Source organism: Clarias gariepinus, chromosome 11 (assembly GCF_024256425.1).
Source record: "Clarias gariepinus isolate MV-2021 ecotype Netherlands chromosome 11, CGAR_prim_01v2, whole genome shotgun sequence".
NCBI classification, from domain to species: domain Eukaryota; kingdom Metazoa; phylum Chordata; class Actinopteri; order Siluriformes; family Clariidae; genus Clarias; species Clarias gariepinus.
In genome coordinates this window covers 30020001-30038317 of record NC_071110.1, presented here as the reverse complement: position 1 = coordinate 30038317, position 18317 = coordinate 30020001, and the positions used below count along the sequence as shown (strand labels likewise).

Below are 18317 nucleotides of genomic sequence, written 5' to 3'. Positions count from 1 at the left end.
ACTCACAAGGGATCAACATTGTGTATAGGCTGTTTCAAATGTATTTTTAAAACAAAAGACACACTGTACCACACATTGTCTTAAAGCGCGGTTGGTCTTTTATTCCTCCTCTTTTTGTTGTTTTTGTGCTTGCTGTTGCTTGTACCTGCAGTTACTGCTGTGTGTGATGGATGAATCGAACACAACCGAGTCTCGCATTGGGGGGTGGGGTGGGTGTTGCGATGTTGGTGATGGAATTAAGAAAGCCAGACACTTTAAAAAATTTATAGCAGTTAGTAATTTTAATTAATCATTATATTTGGAGAAATTTTTGCACAGACCAATATTGACTAATCGATTATTACCTCCACACCTCCTGTAAATTATGTCTATTCAATTCAATTCAATTCAATTTTATTTATATAGCGCTTTTAACAATGGTCATTGTCTCAAAGCAGCTTCACAAAAAAAAAAAAAATTAAAGATTTTTTATTTTATTTTTTTTCTAGAAAAGAAAAGAAAATATTTGGAAGTGTGTATGTGTGAGAAAAATGTGTCTAGATAATAATGAAATGAATGAATGATGAATGAAATGTCTCTGATGAGCAAGCCAAGGGTGACGGCGACAGTGGCAAGGAAAAACTCCCTGAGATGGCAATAGGAAGAAACCTTGAGAGGAACCAGACTCAACAGGGAACCCATCCTCATCTGGGTGATAACAGATAGAAATAACATCATGTGTGTTGTGCAGGTGAAAGTTCAATATAACAGAAGTTGTGTAGATTCAGTTCAGCAGTAGGTGCAGAGGGCAGATGGGGTCTGGATCACTGGAAGCACAGGAGCAGGATGGTAGCTCCAGCCATCATAAAGCAGAATCTAGCTGGAGCAGGTCCTTCTCAAGATGCCTTAGAAACCTCGCAGGGTTGGCCTTTGTCTACTGAAGCTGGCACAATCTCCAGATGCCTCGGGATGGGTAGAAAAATACAGAAAAGATGGAGAGAATTAGCGTAGTTGCCATTCAGGATAGGTGTACTGGAGTATGAGGTTATGGGATGAGTTACGCGAATGCCAGATTAAAGAGATGCGTCTTGAGTCTACTTTTGAATTGGGAAACCGTGTCTGCTCCCCGAACAGTGTCTGGAAGGCTATTCCAAAGCTTTGGATCCAAATATGAAAATGCCCTGCCCCCTTTTGTAGATTTTAAAATTCTGGGAATTACCAGAAGTCCGGAGTTTTGTGATCTTAAGGGACGTGGTGGATTATAGCGTATCAGAAGACTGGTTAGGTATGTGGGAGCTAAACCATTTAAAGCCTTGTATGTAAGTAGTACTATTTTGTAATTAATTCTAAATTGAACAGGTAGCCAGTGCAGGGATGATAATATAGGTGTTATATGATCATATTTTCTGGATCTAGTGAGAACCCTGGCGGCTGCATTTTGGACTAACTGAAGCTTGTTTATTGAGGATGCAGGACAACCACCTAGTAATGCATTACAATAGTCCAGTCTGGAGGTCATCAATGCATGAACTAGCTTTTCTGCATCAGATACGGATAGGATACTCCTAAGTTTGGCAATATTTCTAAGATGGAAAAAGGCTGTTTTTGTGATATTGGAAATATGATTTTCAAAAGACAAGTTACTGTCTAATATTACGCCCAGGTCTTTTACTGTTGAGCTAGTAGTAACAGTACATCCTTCTAAACGCAGGCTGAATTGTGAAAGCTGTTGTGTGCTGTTTTTTGGGCCGATGAGCAATATCTCTGTCTTATCTGAATTTAGTAAAAGAAAGTTATTGGTCATCCAATCTTTTATGTCCTGGACACACTCGGTTAAGCTAGACAACTTGGGTATTTCATCTGGTTTTGTGAGATGTATAATTGGGTATCATCAGCATAACAATGGAAGCTAATCCCATGCCTTCTAATGATGTTTCCCAGGGGAAGCATGTAAATTGAGAACAGGAGAGGTCCTAAAACTGACCCTTGTGGGACCCCATATTTCACTGGCATTACATCAGACGGTACTCCATTTAGATCTACAAAATGGTATCGATCAGACAGGTATGATCTAAACCATTTTAATGATGAAAGATAATACATGCCATGGTTAATCATATCTTGGCAGTCATGTAAACATTCAGCTTTAGTCTATGAATGTGCTTAAGTTAGATTAACACCAATTTCAGTTTATTATACAGTACCAGTCAAAGGTTTGGACACAAAGTTGTATTTTCTACATTCAAGAACAATTCTGGATTTTTTTCAAAACTATAAAATAACACTTATGGCATTATGTAATTAAGTAACAACAGTCAGTTGCTATTTTAAGGCACAAAGGTCAGCTGTTCTGGAACAGTTCACCAAACTTTACCAAACAAGAAGGAAGCAATCCTTCCTTCTTTGCTTTCATAGAAGCAATCCTTCCTTCTCTTCTCGAATCTGAAAATGATCAACAAGGAAAGTTTATTTCAGCAGCTAGATAAGAAGCATGGCAGGTTTTAGTAGTTAGATGACCCTGAACGCCGTTTTCACCTGCACGCGTTAACTTATTCCTCGCAACTCTTTAGATAGCACTTGGATTGTGAGAATGTACTGTCTGTCCACATTATATAATATAATTAACTGATGCACTGCTAATTTTTCTTACCAATACCCAGACATATGAGATTAAGTATCTTGTTATTTACTAGTTTCAAGTAAATTTGGTGCATGGGCAGATAATTTTACTAGTCTAGTGAAATAGTTTTAGTCCATGCAACAGGAAAATTTTACTTGAATTTAATAAAAGGTTTTACTAGAAACTAGAAAATAAATTTAAAAACAAGATAGTTAATCCCATATGTCCATGTCTAAGATTTCAAATATTGGCAAGCATGCAACAATTTGCATGATGAGATTTTATAGAACATTGCAGGGGGAAAAAAGGAAAATGGGTCAGTTCTTGTTTTTTGCTTCTATAATATGCCATCGGAAAAAAAGTAGCAAACGGGCCTTTATCTGACTTTATTTAACATGTTTATAAATGGAAATCAAGAATTACTTTATGTTTTTTGGATGAACTTTTCTAAGCTTTTTGATAGTTTTTTTCTTTTGTAATTCAGTGTTTTTATTTGTTTTCAAAGTTTCATATAAGTTACATCAAAGAAGTATCAAAAAATTTTTTTATCCCCCTCAGCCTCCCTCCAACCCTCTCCCCACCCATCGCACTTCGGGAATAAAAAAAAAAAAATCTAAATATAAATATCCAAAATCTTTCTGACTGAACAGATACAGTTCTTCCACATATATAAAATGGTGGGTTTAGCGTGATTTCTCCGTGTTGAAGACAGTTCCAAATATAATATCTTAAGTAGAGAATGTAACCAATGCTTTGATAGAGTTTTTGTTGTGACCCGGAAGTCCTAAGGGAAATACTGGAAAAACACACCTACTGTATGGTGTCCAGGTTATGACAAAAGCTCAACTGCAATATAAAGAACATCGCACAAGCATTTTGTATTTCTGACTCAAATATTAAACTACATCAAAAATATATGCCTACATCTACTTCCTGTTGCACTGATCTATCAATAATACTCCCTTCACCCCCCCCCCCCCCCCCCAATTTTGCTAGACATAAAGAATAAAGTATGCCAGCATTCTAAAAATTATGAATACTGGAATAAAGAATTAATCCTGTAATTCTAAAAATTCTACAAGATGAAGCAGTAAAATAACAAAAAATAGGACTGTTAAAAACTCAGCTGTTACTGTAATTGGAAACTCAGCCGTTGTTATTTTATTTCAGGTTTTGTAAACGAATATAGCAAAAACATGAGATCCGAATTTTTGTTTTTAAATGAATTCTTTAAAATGGACTAATAAATAAACCCCTATGGCATTTACAAGTTTTTCTTTATTATTATTTCATACATTTGAAGACATGTCTTTGTTGTAAATGAAGGAATACAGCAAAAAAGAAAAAAAAATAGAAGCAAAGAAGCTTCATGCATTGATGTTGTTAACTGAAGCCGCATGAGAACAGAGTATGCATGCAAACCTTCCTAACCAGGGCTTCTCAAAGTCTGGACTCGAATCCAGACCCAGCCCACACCTTAAACTGGGAATGCGACAATACTATGTAAATAAATTGTATGGTTCCTACTTTGAAATAAAAAAGTGTTTAATTCTTTATTAATAAATTGTTAGTTTTGCAGTCCATCTGGAAATGGTTACAGCAAACCTGGCATTAGATTAGGGCCGTAACATGACAATGTTGACAGAAAGAGCTCAAGGCTTGGCTAACAGACACCTTTTCATAAATTAGAGTTAGCCAATAACTAACAGGCTTTCATGTTCCGTACATTACGTCCCCTGTGCAGTGAGGACGTCACAATCCAAATGTGCAAAGAAAAGTTCAGTGTCTCCGTCTAGCAACCACACCTTTAGGTTTAGTCAGCTGATTAAAGACAGACTGTTCCATTTCCCAGGCTAGGCTGCTGTGTATTTTGAATGTCTTAGGGGATCTTTAAGCATGCTACAAAAAGCGTGGTCACAATACAGAGCAACTCCAATCTTCTCAGAATGCCCCAAGTGCACTGCAGGTCATGTGTCAAGAACCAACCAATCAGTTTAACTTTTTCTGTCCTCCTGGGTCAGCTGATGAAAATTCTGTGTTTTCTTCGTGCTTCAAAGATGGGAAGCGCCCAAACAGCCGCTTTCATGTAACTTTTATTTCACTTTTTTTATTTAACTTTTCAAAATCATTTTGACATTGTGGTGTTTTGTTATAATGTCCTTTAGGATCAATCTGTTTAATCAGTTTATTTAGGCATCAAAACAAATACGCTTCACTTATTACTTTTTTTTTTCGGCATGAAAAATCACACAAAGAAGTTAAAATTTCTTTTCAAAGTTGGAGCCGTTTAGGTTCCAAATCAACAATTTGCAGTCAAACAGTGCCATTTCTTTTGCAGTAAATTTTCTATTTTGTAGGATGTATTTTGAATCTTTCTGACCTGAATGTAAGTTGCTTTAACGTTAGAGTTACTTTGGTTTAAACATCCAACAGCAGTCAAACCTTTGACCTTAAATAAAAATCTGATCTGGGCCTATAAATATTGAGTTTGAGAAACCTATTTTGCATTCACTCTTGAGGTGAGGAGAAGCAGTAGCAGGAGGAGAAATACTTTTCCAGGAGAACGCAAGCTTTTCCAGCACACTTTACTTTTTCTCTCATTTTCCATGTGTTTTTCATGACTAGAAAATTGGTCAATCATTTTCCTGGTGATTCAGGACATGTGGAGCTGTGCACAGAGGTAGGCCAAATGAGAACGGAGGGGTGTGACTGGGCAGACAGCAATCAGGACAAAAACAACAACAGCTGGCTGGCCTCTAGCGAAACCGCACAAAAACAACACAGTCTGCAGCCAGGACTGAATAATCCTGAGCTCTGGTTTGTCACGCATTTACGTAGACAGGGCTGCCTGTCCATTTCAATAGGCAATTAGTGATAAGGTAAACTTTCACATAAGTATTCTATAAATGGTTTCCAAATGGGTTCTTTAACAGCCACCAGGCACTTTCAGCAGGTCGAACTGCTCTTTAAAGAGCCGAGGAAATGAAGAAAGGTATAAAAGATGAAAATGGCTGGTGACTAATTTAAAGCATCTATCGTTAACTTTGAGCATTTTTCCTGCATCGTCTTGCAGGAATTAATTGAGTGGCACACAGAGGATGCTGGACAGCCTGAGGCTAGACTGCCTCCACCATCTGTTCCTAGAAACAAGCCAACTAAACTACTGAAGCCAAAATAGTCCACTTCTCCCTAAACAAAAGACTAGTCCTACTTTCATTATATACAGTACATTCACATATTCAATTGAATGATTCAATCATTATTGTATGTTATAATGAGGGGAAAAAATGGGGGAAGCTGCACCCATTAAAGGGAAACATGCCACGTCTATTTATGCATACAGTACAGTACAAAGATAAGCCAGATACCCCATTTTACTTGGTTTAACCAGGTATTTACATGACTTGTGGATGGGCACTTCTGCACCAAATAAGAAGATGTATATCTAGTACTGTAGTACAAGAACAAATGCAGAGTAAGTCACATCAGTAATTAGAACAGGTGTTCAAACTGTTTTGTTCGTAACTAATAAAGACTGAAATATCCTATTTACATAAGTATTCAGACCCATCACTTAGTACTTGGTCAAAGCACCTTTGGCAGCAATAAAAGCCTCAAGTCTGTTTGTGATCACAGAATCATTCAAGTTTAACCAGGTTGAATGGCCAGGCTCAATGCAGAGTCTCCAGAGATCTTTTGGGTTCTGGTCTACACTTTGGCTCTGCCACTCCATGATATTAACAGAGTTGTTCTGAATCCACACGTTTTTCCTGGTGCTATACTTTGTGTCATGGTCTTGTCGAACTGTAAACCTTTATTGCAGCCTGAGATCCTGAGCACTTTGGAGAAGGTTTTCACTTAGGATAGCTCTTGATTTAATCTGCATCAATTTACCCTCTATACTGACTAGTCTCCCAGTCCCAGAAAAACCTCCCCACAGCATGATGCTGCACATGTAATGTTGCTGATGTATTAAGATGATGTGCAGTGCCCGATTTCCTGATTCCAAAGTTCAATCTTTGGGTCACCAAACCAGACAATTTTGTTTCTCATGTTCTGAGAGTCCTTCAGGTGCCTTTTGGTAAACTTCCAGCAGGCTGGCATGTGCCTTTCAGTGAGGACCGCTGTACCACAGAGGCCTGCTTGGCAGAATGCTGCATTGATGGCTGTCTTTCTGTAAGTGTCTCCCATCTGCACATGGGAACTCAGGATCCCATTTATAGTGACCCTGAGATTCATGGTTACCTCTCTGATCAAGGAACTTCATTCCAGATTACTTGGTTTGGTTTGATGGCCAGATCTGTATAGACTGTTGGTTGTTTCAAATCTCTTCAATTTAAGAATGATGGCGCTATCACGCTCTTGGGTGTTTTTAATGCTCCATAAAGCTTCTTGTTTCCTTTCTTAGATCTGTGTCTTGACACCATCCTGTTTTGTGGGTCTACAGATAATTTTCTTGACCTCTTGGATTGGGTTTTCACTCTGACATGCACAATCTACCGTGAGACCTTACAGTATATAGACAGATATGTACCTTTCCTAATTATGTTCAATTAAGTGAATTAGGCAAAGGTTAGAGTTGTAGATCTCAAAGACCACTGATAGGAGTAGAATGAACTTAACTGCAGCGTGTCCAAACAAAGGGTCTGAATACTTAAGTAAATGGAATACTTTAGTCTTTGTTTTGTAATAAATCAACAAAAAAGACCTAAAAATACATGTTTACAATTTGTCATTGTAGAGTATTCTGTATAGAATAATACAGTTATATATATATATAGTTTGGAGTGTGACTGTTTGAGGTTGTGGACAGGTGTCTTTTATACTGATAACGAATACAAACAGATGCCATTAATACAAGTAATAAGTGGAGGACAGAGGAGCCTCTTAAAGAAGATGTTACAGGTCTGTGAGAGCCAGAAATCTTGCTTGTTTGTAGGTGACCGAATACTTATTTTACCAAAGAATTTAACAATTAATTCATTAAAAATCCTACAATGTGATTTTCTGGATTTTTCTGTTCTTATTTTGTCTCTCAGAGTTGAGGTATACCTATGATGACAATTATAGGCCTCTCTCATCTTTTAAAGTGAGGGAACTGATTAAATAACTTTTTTGCCCCACTGTATATACTGGACACACACACACACACACATACACACATACACCAAGAGATTGTCTTAACCTACAGTCATAGGGAAATGAAAATACACTCTCCTTCAGTTCTGTTTTTATTTATCAGGGTTGGTAGATCTTACTAACTTCTACAAACAAATAACTTTAGGTAATGAAAAAAAACAAAAAAACAATATTTCAATATGTAGTTATTTGTATGAGAGTAATTATCAGTCAGGTGTTTCAAAATATCATTTACATTTATACATTTTCAAAGCGACCTACATTTATCTCATTATACATCTGAGCAGTTGAGGTTTAAGGGCCTTGCTCAAGGGCCCAGAAGGGGTAGTTTTGTGGTGCTGGATTTTAAACCTGTGACCTTCTGCTCCATAGTCCAACATCTTAACCAATGAAATGCCATTCCATGACCAACAAAAACCAACTTTTTCTGTCCTAAGGGTTGTAAGGCCATCCCCAATAAATTTGAATCTTTACAGTATTGTAAATGTTTAATGGAGCGCCTTCAAGACAGTTTCCAACCCTTCCACCTTCATCCATTGCTCCATTGCAAATTGTAGCTGCTTTCGGTTCTGTACAGGGGTCAGCAAGGGATCTCTGACCGCTCTGCGTCTACGCAACCCCATGCGCAGCAAGCTACGATGCACTGTGTGTTCGGAGACCTTTTTATCATGGTCAGCGTTAACTTTTTCAGCAATTTGTGCTACAGTAGCTCTTCTGTAGGACTCTACCAGATGCGCCAACTTTTGCTCTGCACACGAATCGATGAGCCTTGGCCGTCCATGACCCTGTCGCCGGTTCACCGGTTGTCCTTCCTTGCACCACTTTTGGTATGTCCTGACCACTGCAGACCGGGAACATCCCACAAGAGCTGCAGTTTGGGAGTTGCTCTGACCCAGACGTCTAGCCATTACAATTTGGCCCTTGTCGAAGTCGCTCAGATCCTTCCGCTTGCCCATTTTTATTTTTTTTGCTTTCAACACATCAACTTCAAGGACAAAATATTCACTTCTTGTCTAATAAGTCCCACCCTTGACACGTCTCGCTGTAATGGATAATTAATGTCATTCACTTCTCCTGTCAGGTGTTTTAATGTTACGGCTGATCAGTCATGGGGCCAGGAAATCTGCCTTTTTAAAATTGGTGTAGCTTTGATGCTCTGGAAAGCTCATCATTTAAAAAGCTGTGTTTGTTCTTCCCGATGTTTATCTGTTCGGGAACAAAGACAATAAATAAGGTTAGCATCATACATTAATAAGGCAGTACTCATTCACATCTAAATTTACAAACAAATAAAAAGACAAGATACGTTAACCCCCCAAGTACACACGCGCATACAAACAAAAATTAAAATATGTTTTACACACACACGTGGTCACAGTGTTATAGTAAACAGTACATGCGTGCACGGACGTTAATTATACCAGTAAGAGACGCGAACTAAGACCCAGCAGGAGAGACGATTACCCACAATTCCGCACCGCAAGAGAGAGAAAAAACGTTGATGCATGATACTCAGTACTCATAAACCAAGACTTGTCCGTTTTCCAAGTCAAAATGTATTAAAAATCTTTGCTTGTCTTGCGGAACACTCACAAACCGTATTACTCGCAATCCGAGGTTTTACTGTATGTGACAAATAAAATTCTTCAATCTTGCATGTATGTTTATTTTTCCTGCGGGAATTTATATGTTCCGAGACAGTGGCAAAAAGTAAAAAGCAGTAATGTGTCCCTGGAGTCCTGCTGTCCAGCACAGTTTGGAATTACCTATAGGATTAAAGACATATGACATTTTATACTGCACTACTCTGGATAATTTTACGCAGTCTTGCTAATTTACTATAGAATGTGAAAGGCCAGACCAGTGTATGATACGGTATCTACCTTTGGACTTGTTCTTAGAATGCCACATGACTTAGTAACAATCTTAGCCAAAGATATTTTTTAGTTGTACATAAAACCAGACACTGTGGAAACATCAGAGAAGCCTAAAGTGATGTTCCCACGTGGTAAGTGTGCATGATGCGCTTGCAAGAAGTCTATTCTTGAGCGCTGTTTGCACGTCAGCTCTGGCTAGTCCACCAATTAACCCGGGATCAATAATAATGGAACTGACTAAAACAAAAAAATCAAAGATGTACATATCATAAACATTCAGTTCTGTTGTTTCCTTATGATTAAATCATAATTTAAATTATAATTAAATTATTTAAATTATAAATAATATATTTAACTTATACTTATATCATAAAGAATCTGTAAAGTGTAAGAGTAAGATAAAATTTTTAAAAATAAATGTTAAAACACTTACCACAGCATGTTTAAAATGTATGCCACAGAGAAGAAGGTCATCATTTGATGTGGGTCACTTGGCACTGAGACAAATCATTGTTGAGCTGCAGGACAAGATTGCAGAAGTTCTGTTAATAAATTGGTATGTTTAAATGAAAACCTATGTATCAGGGATGTCATATTGTTTTATTTTAATATTTTTATTTATGCAAATTAATCATATCACAAAGTTTGATTACAAGTTCCATTATAAAAATTCTACATGGATTTTGGGGGGGAAAAAGTTTTGTGCCTTCAAGGGGAAATAGTTTTACAAGACCTTGGAGTGGTGTCTCAGGTGGCTAAGGCTCTACCCTGTTGAATCTCAGATCTGAGGTTCCAGGTTCGAGCCCTGCCGTTGGTGGGCTGCCACACCCCATACTACCCACCCACTGCATGCGGTGACGGTTCCATTTGAGAGATTTTTATTTACATTTGTTAAATGTTAATGTTTGAGATGTTATAAACCTGGCAGTGGTGGCTGGTGCAAAAATTTTTTTTTTTTTTTTTTTTTTTTTGGGGGGGTGGGACGGGGGACGGGCAAACAATTAAAATGTGTAAGCTCGGCCGTGATCACTTGACTGCTGCTTAATTAGAAGATCAGGTTGATCTGGTTCAAGATCTTTAACTTTTTTTTTTCTTTGTCAAACCGCCTTGCTAAAGGGTATTTTAGGAAAAGAAATAAATAAATTACAGAATTTCCTCTGATATTTATCTGGCTTCCACGTCAATCAGTATTCAATACATTAACTAACAATCTGCTGAGCGTTGATAAGACTCGTTGAGAATGGTCCAATCACATGAGCCCAAATATTTAAAAACAATATTGATTCACTTAATTGAGAGCTCAGCCTTAAATCACATGCTTTTCAAAAAATTTATGTGCCTACATAGACACTCGTTTGTCTGGATCCCCGTGTACACGAACACAAATGAATGTAATACAGTTTAGATTTTTATTTTATTGTAAATAAATTATATTAAGAAATACAGCAGAATATTGTGACTAAATGACTTTATTTCATTATTTTAATAAATAATTATAATGTTAAATAATTACATGTTAAAGTAGCATTCTTCTCTGTCTAACTTTAAGTGGCAGGCGCCCCAGCGCCCCTTATTAATCAGCTGCTACTAAAACCTGCATCTGTTTTCTGTAACCAGTTTGTCATTGCATGTTTATAATAGAAGTAAATCTGAGTATTTTAAAATTGTGATTAATCTCAGACTATAACTGTGATTAACTAATCGATTGACAGTATATATATATATGTATATATATATATATATATAAACAAATATAAATACTAATATAATACCAATACTTGGATATATATTTATATATATTAGTACATTAGTATATATTATATATACACATTAGTACATTAATATATACTATTTAGACTTTTGAAAAAAAAAAATGGAAACTCAATTGTAAAAGCAGACATGGCACAAATGGTTCATTTGGCAACATTGTGATAATTTGAATGCATGAAATGAAACACAGGATGCATAAGGATGCATACTGTTTGTGTGATATTATTAGGCAAAATGCTATTTTTGCTGAACATATTTATAATAAAATCCATGCACATTGGCTGCACCACAAATACCAGAATGCCTCATTGCCTAAAAACAGATTTTTAACATTATATATGAGTGACAGATGAGCATGCACAGGTGATCTATTGTTTCTGTGCATGCAGTGAAACCCAAGCAGACAGTCAGTGCAGTGATCAGGAGAGAACCTGGGCATGAAGGCACTGAGAGCACTCCCAGTTAGCACAATAGCTAGGTTATACTGATTGCATTACAAATAAACATGTTGTTCATAAACATGTTTTTAAGCGGGATCCCACTTGCCTAAACTGGAATTAACATAAAACTCACCAAAAGACCGGAGTGTTTGGAGAGAAGTCGTGCGATTTAATGGTTTAACGATAACTGCGCCTGTGTCGAGGTTTGTTCCCCCGTCGGGATGTGTTCCTCCTCCCCCAGCGCAGGGAGCGCGCGCGCGGCGTCCATAGAAAGGCTCGTGCCCGGAGAAAGAGAGAGCGAGAGCGCGAGAGAGAGGCTGTGCTCGTGCCACTGAGCTTCTACGGAAAGCGGGAAAGACCAAAACTGACCTTGTTACCGTTTTTAAATATTTACAGGAGAGTGGAAGAGAAAGGAGATTTTTTTTTTAACGGACCTTGAAAGCAAAACCAATCTGTAAAATATGTACAGTCGTGGCCAAAAGTTTTGAGAATGACATGAAAATTGGAAATTGGAAAAGTTGCTGCTTAAGTTTTTATAATAGCAATTTGCATATAGTCCAAAATGTTATGAAGAGTGATCAGATGAATTGCATAGTCCTTCCTTGCCATGAAAATTAACTTAATCCCCAAAAAAACACCTTTCCACTGCATTTCATCGCTGTCATTAAAGGACCTGGAGATCATCATGTCAGGCTGATTGGGTTAGAATGGCAGACTTGACATGTTAAAAGGAGGGTAATGCTTGAAATCATTGTTCTTCCATTGTTACCATGGTGACCTGCAAAGAAACACGTGCAGCCATCATTGCGTTAAAAATGGCTTCACAGGCAACGATATTGTGGCTATTAAGATTGCACCTAAATCAACAATTTATAGGATCATCAAGAACTTCAAGGAAAGAGGTTAAATTCTTCTTAAGAAGGCTTCATGGCATCCAAGAAAGTCCAGCAAGCGCCAGGATTGTCTCCTAAAGAGGATTCAGTTGTGGGATCGGAGTGCCACCAGTGCAGAGCTTGCTCAGGAATGGCAGCAGGCAGGTGTGAGCGCATCTGCACGCACAGTGAGGCGAAGACTTTTGGAAGATGGCCTGGTGTCAAGAAGGGCAGCAAAGAAGACACTTCTCTCCAAAAAAAAAAAAAACATCAGGGACAGATTGATCTTCTACAGAAAGTATGGTGAATAAACTGCTTAGGACTGGGGCAAAGTCATATTCTCAGATGAAGCCTCTTTCCGATTGTTTGGGGCATCTGGAAAAAGGCTTGTCCGGAGAAGAAAAGGTGAGCGCTACCATCAGTCCTGTGTCATGCCAACAGTAAAGCATCCTGAGTTCATTCATGTGTGGGGTTGCTTCTCATCCAAGGGAGTGGGCTCACTCACAATTTTGCCCAAAAACACAGCCATGAAAAAAAGAATGGTACCAAAACACTCTCCAACAGCAACGTCTTCCAACAATCCAACAACAGTTTGGTGAAGAACAATGCACTTTCTAAGTGGTATTTTCATAACTAAGTGGCTCGGGGACCAAAACGTTGAAATTTTGGGTCCAAATTTTGGCCTGGAAACTCCCCAGATCTTAATCCCATTGAGGACTTGTGGTCAATCCTCAAGAGGAGGATTGTTGCTTCCATTTCATCGTTGACTTGGCTGAAGAAACATCACACACTTACTGGTAGGATCACTTTCTCTTTAACACAAAAAAATTACATACAGTATGTAATACCTAGTCATATTATTTGTTCTGTTCATTTACTGTACAGAGACTACAGCTGAAGACCAAAACTCGAGTTTGATTTTTTTTGTGTAGATCAAATCAAGTTTAGATAGTCTGATTGGGTATAAATTTTCAAGGGGACAGCTGATTCATATTTCGTGCGTTATTACTGATATACTACATTATATAACAGATTTAGTAATGTTAATTTGCCTAATGTAAAATAGTTTTGTGTACTTTTAATACTTCAGGTTTCTGTTTGTCATCGTCTCAACACTGCAGTTAGTGAGCTCTGGTAAAACACACACACACACACACACACGCACACTCATGGCACGCACATGCTTTTTCGGTTTTGATATACTAAATATTATTTATTATAATTAACCAATACATTTTATAAATATATTTTTTTAATGTAAACCTAATTAAAAACCTGAAGTATAAGAGCTGACATGTTTTTTCTAAAACAAAACGAAAACCAAAAAAATATTATAAAAATGTTTACATTTGCATTTACATTTAAGCATTTAAGTTTCTGTCATTGGATAGATCATTACACTGGTTACTAGGTTACTAACTAAGTACCATCAGTCATCAGTTTTAGTCCTTGCTTAATGACGACTATGAATGTTTAAACTTTGTGAAGAGACTTGGCTGGTCTCCAAAGTCAAACCTGTCACAGGTTTTAGTGTGTGTGTGTGTGTGTGTGTGTGTGTGATTGTGGGAGGAAGTTAAATTTGTGCTGTGGGCTGGAGCGATCACACAGTATTAACAGTATTATTTCCTGAAGACACTTAGTGATGGAAAACAGGTCTTTATCAATACGTTTTACATCAGGCCACTGTCCGTGCTCCCTGAGTACATAAATTGCACCACCATCAACAAAACAGACCTCAGCATGGAGATGCTCAACCTTAGTCTTGCTGATGAAGGAGATTCACTTTTACAGTAGTGTCTCTTGCAAAGAAACCCACTTTCATCTTCCAGTTACAGGTATATACACACACACAAATTGCTTTGCTATTATAAATGTTTCATCTGTAAAATCTGAATATCGTGTGTGTCCGGAGGTGACAGCTAGTGAGGGGAAAGAGATCTTTATGAACAGGGTTAGGAGAGAAAATGAAAAAAAAAATAGTTGTCTGGAAAATAATATCCCATATTACAGCAAAACCCCAAACTATACTTATATTATATTTATTTAATTGTTGATTAATAAATTGTTTATTTACTGAACAAGCCAAACTTTTGCAGTTGTCAAGGACCATTTTAGGAACACAGGACTATGCCAGACACAGTATCATATCCTGTTAAGAGTTTTATTCGATAATGGACCACGGTTCATTGCAGATAAACTGATCAGCCATAACAGTAATTACATACCCTAACATTAAACCTGGAACATGAGCACCCAAGGCTTATTCATGCCTGTGGGCACCAAAGGCCAGCCTGTCTGATCCAATTCCACAGAAAAGCCATATATATATATATATATATATATGCATAATATGCAAGCTATTTAAAATTTTATTTTATTGTTTTTTTTTTATTCCTTCTCTTTATTTATGTCTGTGTTTGTCTTTTTTTTAATCTTAGCCAATTACAGCGTTCTCATCATAACCGTCCAGGGTTGCGACATTGACCCAGCCATTCCCTATAAGCTGTGTGGTAGGGTGCTCATCATCAGGGGGACATCCCCACAGCAATGCATCCTGAAGCGTGTTGGGAGATGAGACAAGCACCCTACTGAGGGACGAAGGGTCCCCGGGGTTTATGCGGGACCCACACTCGCGCCTCTGGATTGTGTCACACACTGTTACGCTTAACTGCAGGTGGCTGCTTAAGATCACCTGCTCACTTGGGGAAGTTGTGTCACGTGCCATCAATGTGTGTACTTCTTTTGTTTAAACACTGAAAAATAAAGGCTCACTTACATTTGTCTAAAGAAAAGTGAACTCCCAAGAAAAAACTAAATTAAATAAGAGAGAGATCAGTTTTTCAAAACTTAGTAATTATGTCTAAACTTTTGACATTTCTATTGCAGTGTGTATGTGTAATCTGTTTTTTCCAAACAATAAAAGGGATATTATAATTACATTTCATTGCCCATATTTACATGAATGAATGTATGTGGCAGAAAAGGTGCACAAACACCAGAGATGACTGCAGCCTTAAGACAATTGTCAAGCAATGTCAAGCCTTTTCCAGCAGGACTTAGCACCTGCCCAAAGTGCCACAATTGACCACTAGCACTAACTGAATTGCGGATTTAGATTTTCATGCACTTGACTGACCCAGAGCCCATTGAGAATCTATAGTTAAGAGGAAGTTGACCCAAATATACAGATGAGCTGAAGGCTGCTATTAAAGCAACCTGGTCTTCAATTCAATTCAATTTTATTTGTATAGCACTTTTAACAGTTATCATTGCCACAAAGCACAATCAAAAGAAAATTATGGAAATTTATATGAAATGTGAAAAAATATGTGACACAGGCTGATAGCCTCCATGCCATGCCCCGCTGATGCAGTAATTCATGCCAAAGGAGTCCCGACCAAATACTGAGTGCATAACTGAACATTATTTATTCAGGATTTCTATATTGTAAATCCTTTTTTTTCCCGGATGGATCATGATTTTCAACTATAAGCTACAGTCATGGAAATTAAAACAAACAAAAAAAGCCTGAGATATTTCACTTTACATGCAATGAATATGGATTTCATGAGAGTTTTACATTTTAAATTAAATTATAAAAGAAAATCAACCATTTTCTTTTTTAGATCCACCATATATTTTTCTTACCTCCCCAAATATGCATGCTAGCCCAAGATTTATTAAAGGGTTGTTTTTAATTAAATACACACTGACAATGAGAATCAGGAAATCTAACTAAAATGTATGGAAGACTGATATTGTACATTGTATAAGCAAAACTTTCATTAAGGTGCACTATATGAATATATACTATACACTATATTTTCTAGCAAGTAGTTAAGAGATTTTGAACCTTTAATTAAAAGAGAGTTTAAACCTTGTGGAGACACTTGGAGGCCGGTCCCCACAAAGTCAAAACTGTCAAGGACTCTTAGCCTATGTTATAAGTAAATGTTTCATATATAAAATGTGAATATGTGGGAGTAAGTGTACCTACGCACTGTGGGCTGGAACATGATGTAAAAGAGATCTTTATCAGTGAGTTTCATAACACGACACTCTCTGTGCCCCCTGAGTACATAAACCGCGCCATCGTCAGAAAAACAGAACGCAGCATGGAGATGCTCGGGCAGGTGAGGGAGAATAAACAGGTTCTGTTTTCTCTTTCACAATAGTGACCCTTTATACATTACCAGGCAAAAGTTCGAACACAAGTTTGGATTTATTTTCTAAACTTTAACATTTCTAAACTACATTTCAAAACTATGAAATAACATATATGGCATTAGATAATTAAGCCGGTTAAAACAGTCAGTTACTTTAAGAAATGAAGGTCAGCTGTTTTGGAATAGCTCTTGCAAGAACAGTGTTGTGTCAAGTGCATTTGCAAAACCCATCAAGCACCATAATGAAGACCTTCCCAGAAAAGCAAGACCAAAACTTCCCCCTGCTGCAGAGGACAAGTTCATTTAGAGTCACCAGCCTCAGAAATCACCAATCAACAACCAGCACCTCAGATTAGAGCCGTTATTAAGATTTACAGAGCAGAAGTAGTGAAAACATCTCAATATCAACTGTTCAAGGGAGATTATTGTATATTTTGGACACCTTTAGGAAAAAAAGCAGGAAAGTCCATGAACTTTTTATTTATATCATATTTAATGTTTTTGGTTAAAAATATGTATTTGTATAATTTATTTATGACAGAATAAACTAATCCATACTCTTTATATAATTTAAAAATCATGAGATATTTAGATACAGCTATTGGTTTGGATATAAAATTAAATGGAATAAATATGCACTGACACAGGCTCTGTAGAACTGTATCAGAATAAAGTGCTTTTCCGTGCCAATCCTACTCAAGGGACAAAAAGGTTAAAAACACACAGACGGACAGTCATTGGATTATTCACTCCTCTCAACCATACCCTTGCAGCGATTCTTGGTTTACTCGCCCCAAACAGGAAGAATTCTAAAATGATTCTGTATATCTCATTAAATGCCCACCCTCTCTCTCTCACCCTCTCTCTCTCACCCTCACTCCCACACACATATACACATAACCCTGATACTGTGTACCTTGTTCTGTTGCTTCCATTTCATCGTTGACTTGGCTGAAGAAACATCACACACTTACTGGTAGGATCACTTTCTCTTTAACACAAAAAAATTACATACAGTATGTAATCCACAGTCATATTATTTGTTCCGTTTATTTACTGTACAGAGACTCAAGTTAGATTTTTATTGTGTTTTGGCTACAGTAGGTGAGCGCTCGTTACCCAGCGCCCCCTCTCTCCATCAGCAGAAATGCAACGTGCTTATCAGTGAGTATCAACTTTGCACACACACACAGGTTAAACCTTATCTGCAGCATTGTTTACACCACTCCCGCGACCCTGAATACAGAATAAAAGCAGTAAAGACGATGAGTGAGTGAGTGTTCAGACCACATTGTCGACTTCTTAACGAGGTTTTATCCACAAAATAATTTATTTTTAAAGTGTCCCTGAAAAGTATGTAGGAGTAGAAAACCAGAGCTATTGGATAAAATAGAGATTTCTCGTTCTGTGTTTGGTGTCCTTTTTTCATACACTCTCATTAACATTGTGTGCAA

At 37.4% G+C, this 18317-nt stretch overlaps 1 protein-coding gene and 1 long non-coding RNA gene across 2 annotated transcripts in view; one reads left to right on the top strand and one right to left on the bottom strand.

Moving 5' to 3' along the window:
* Positions 1-7881: 7881 nt before the first annotated feature.
* LOC128533464 (uncharacterized) lies at positions 7882-12100 on the bottom strand. The gene is made up of 3 exons (XR_008361358.1): positions 11959-12100; positions 10049-10133; positions 7882-8944 (listed from the first exon to the last, which is right to left on the bottom strand). It is a non-coding gene; the product is annotated as an uncharacterized LOC128533464 (long non-coding RNA).
* A 6028-nt stretch (positions 12101-18128) lies between these two features.
* LOC128532824 (T-lymphocyte activation antigen CD80-like) overlaps positions 18129-18317 on the top strand; it is a 2705-nt gene continuing 2516 nt past the window's right edge. Inside the window, exon 1 of the mRNA XM_053506924.1 lies at positions 18129-18132. Coding sequence (XP_053362899.1) covers positions 18129-18132 — 4 coding nt within the window. The remainder of the gene's footprint in view (positions 18133-18317) is intronic.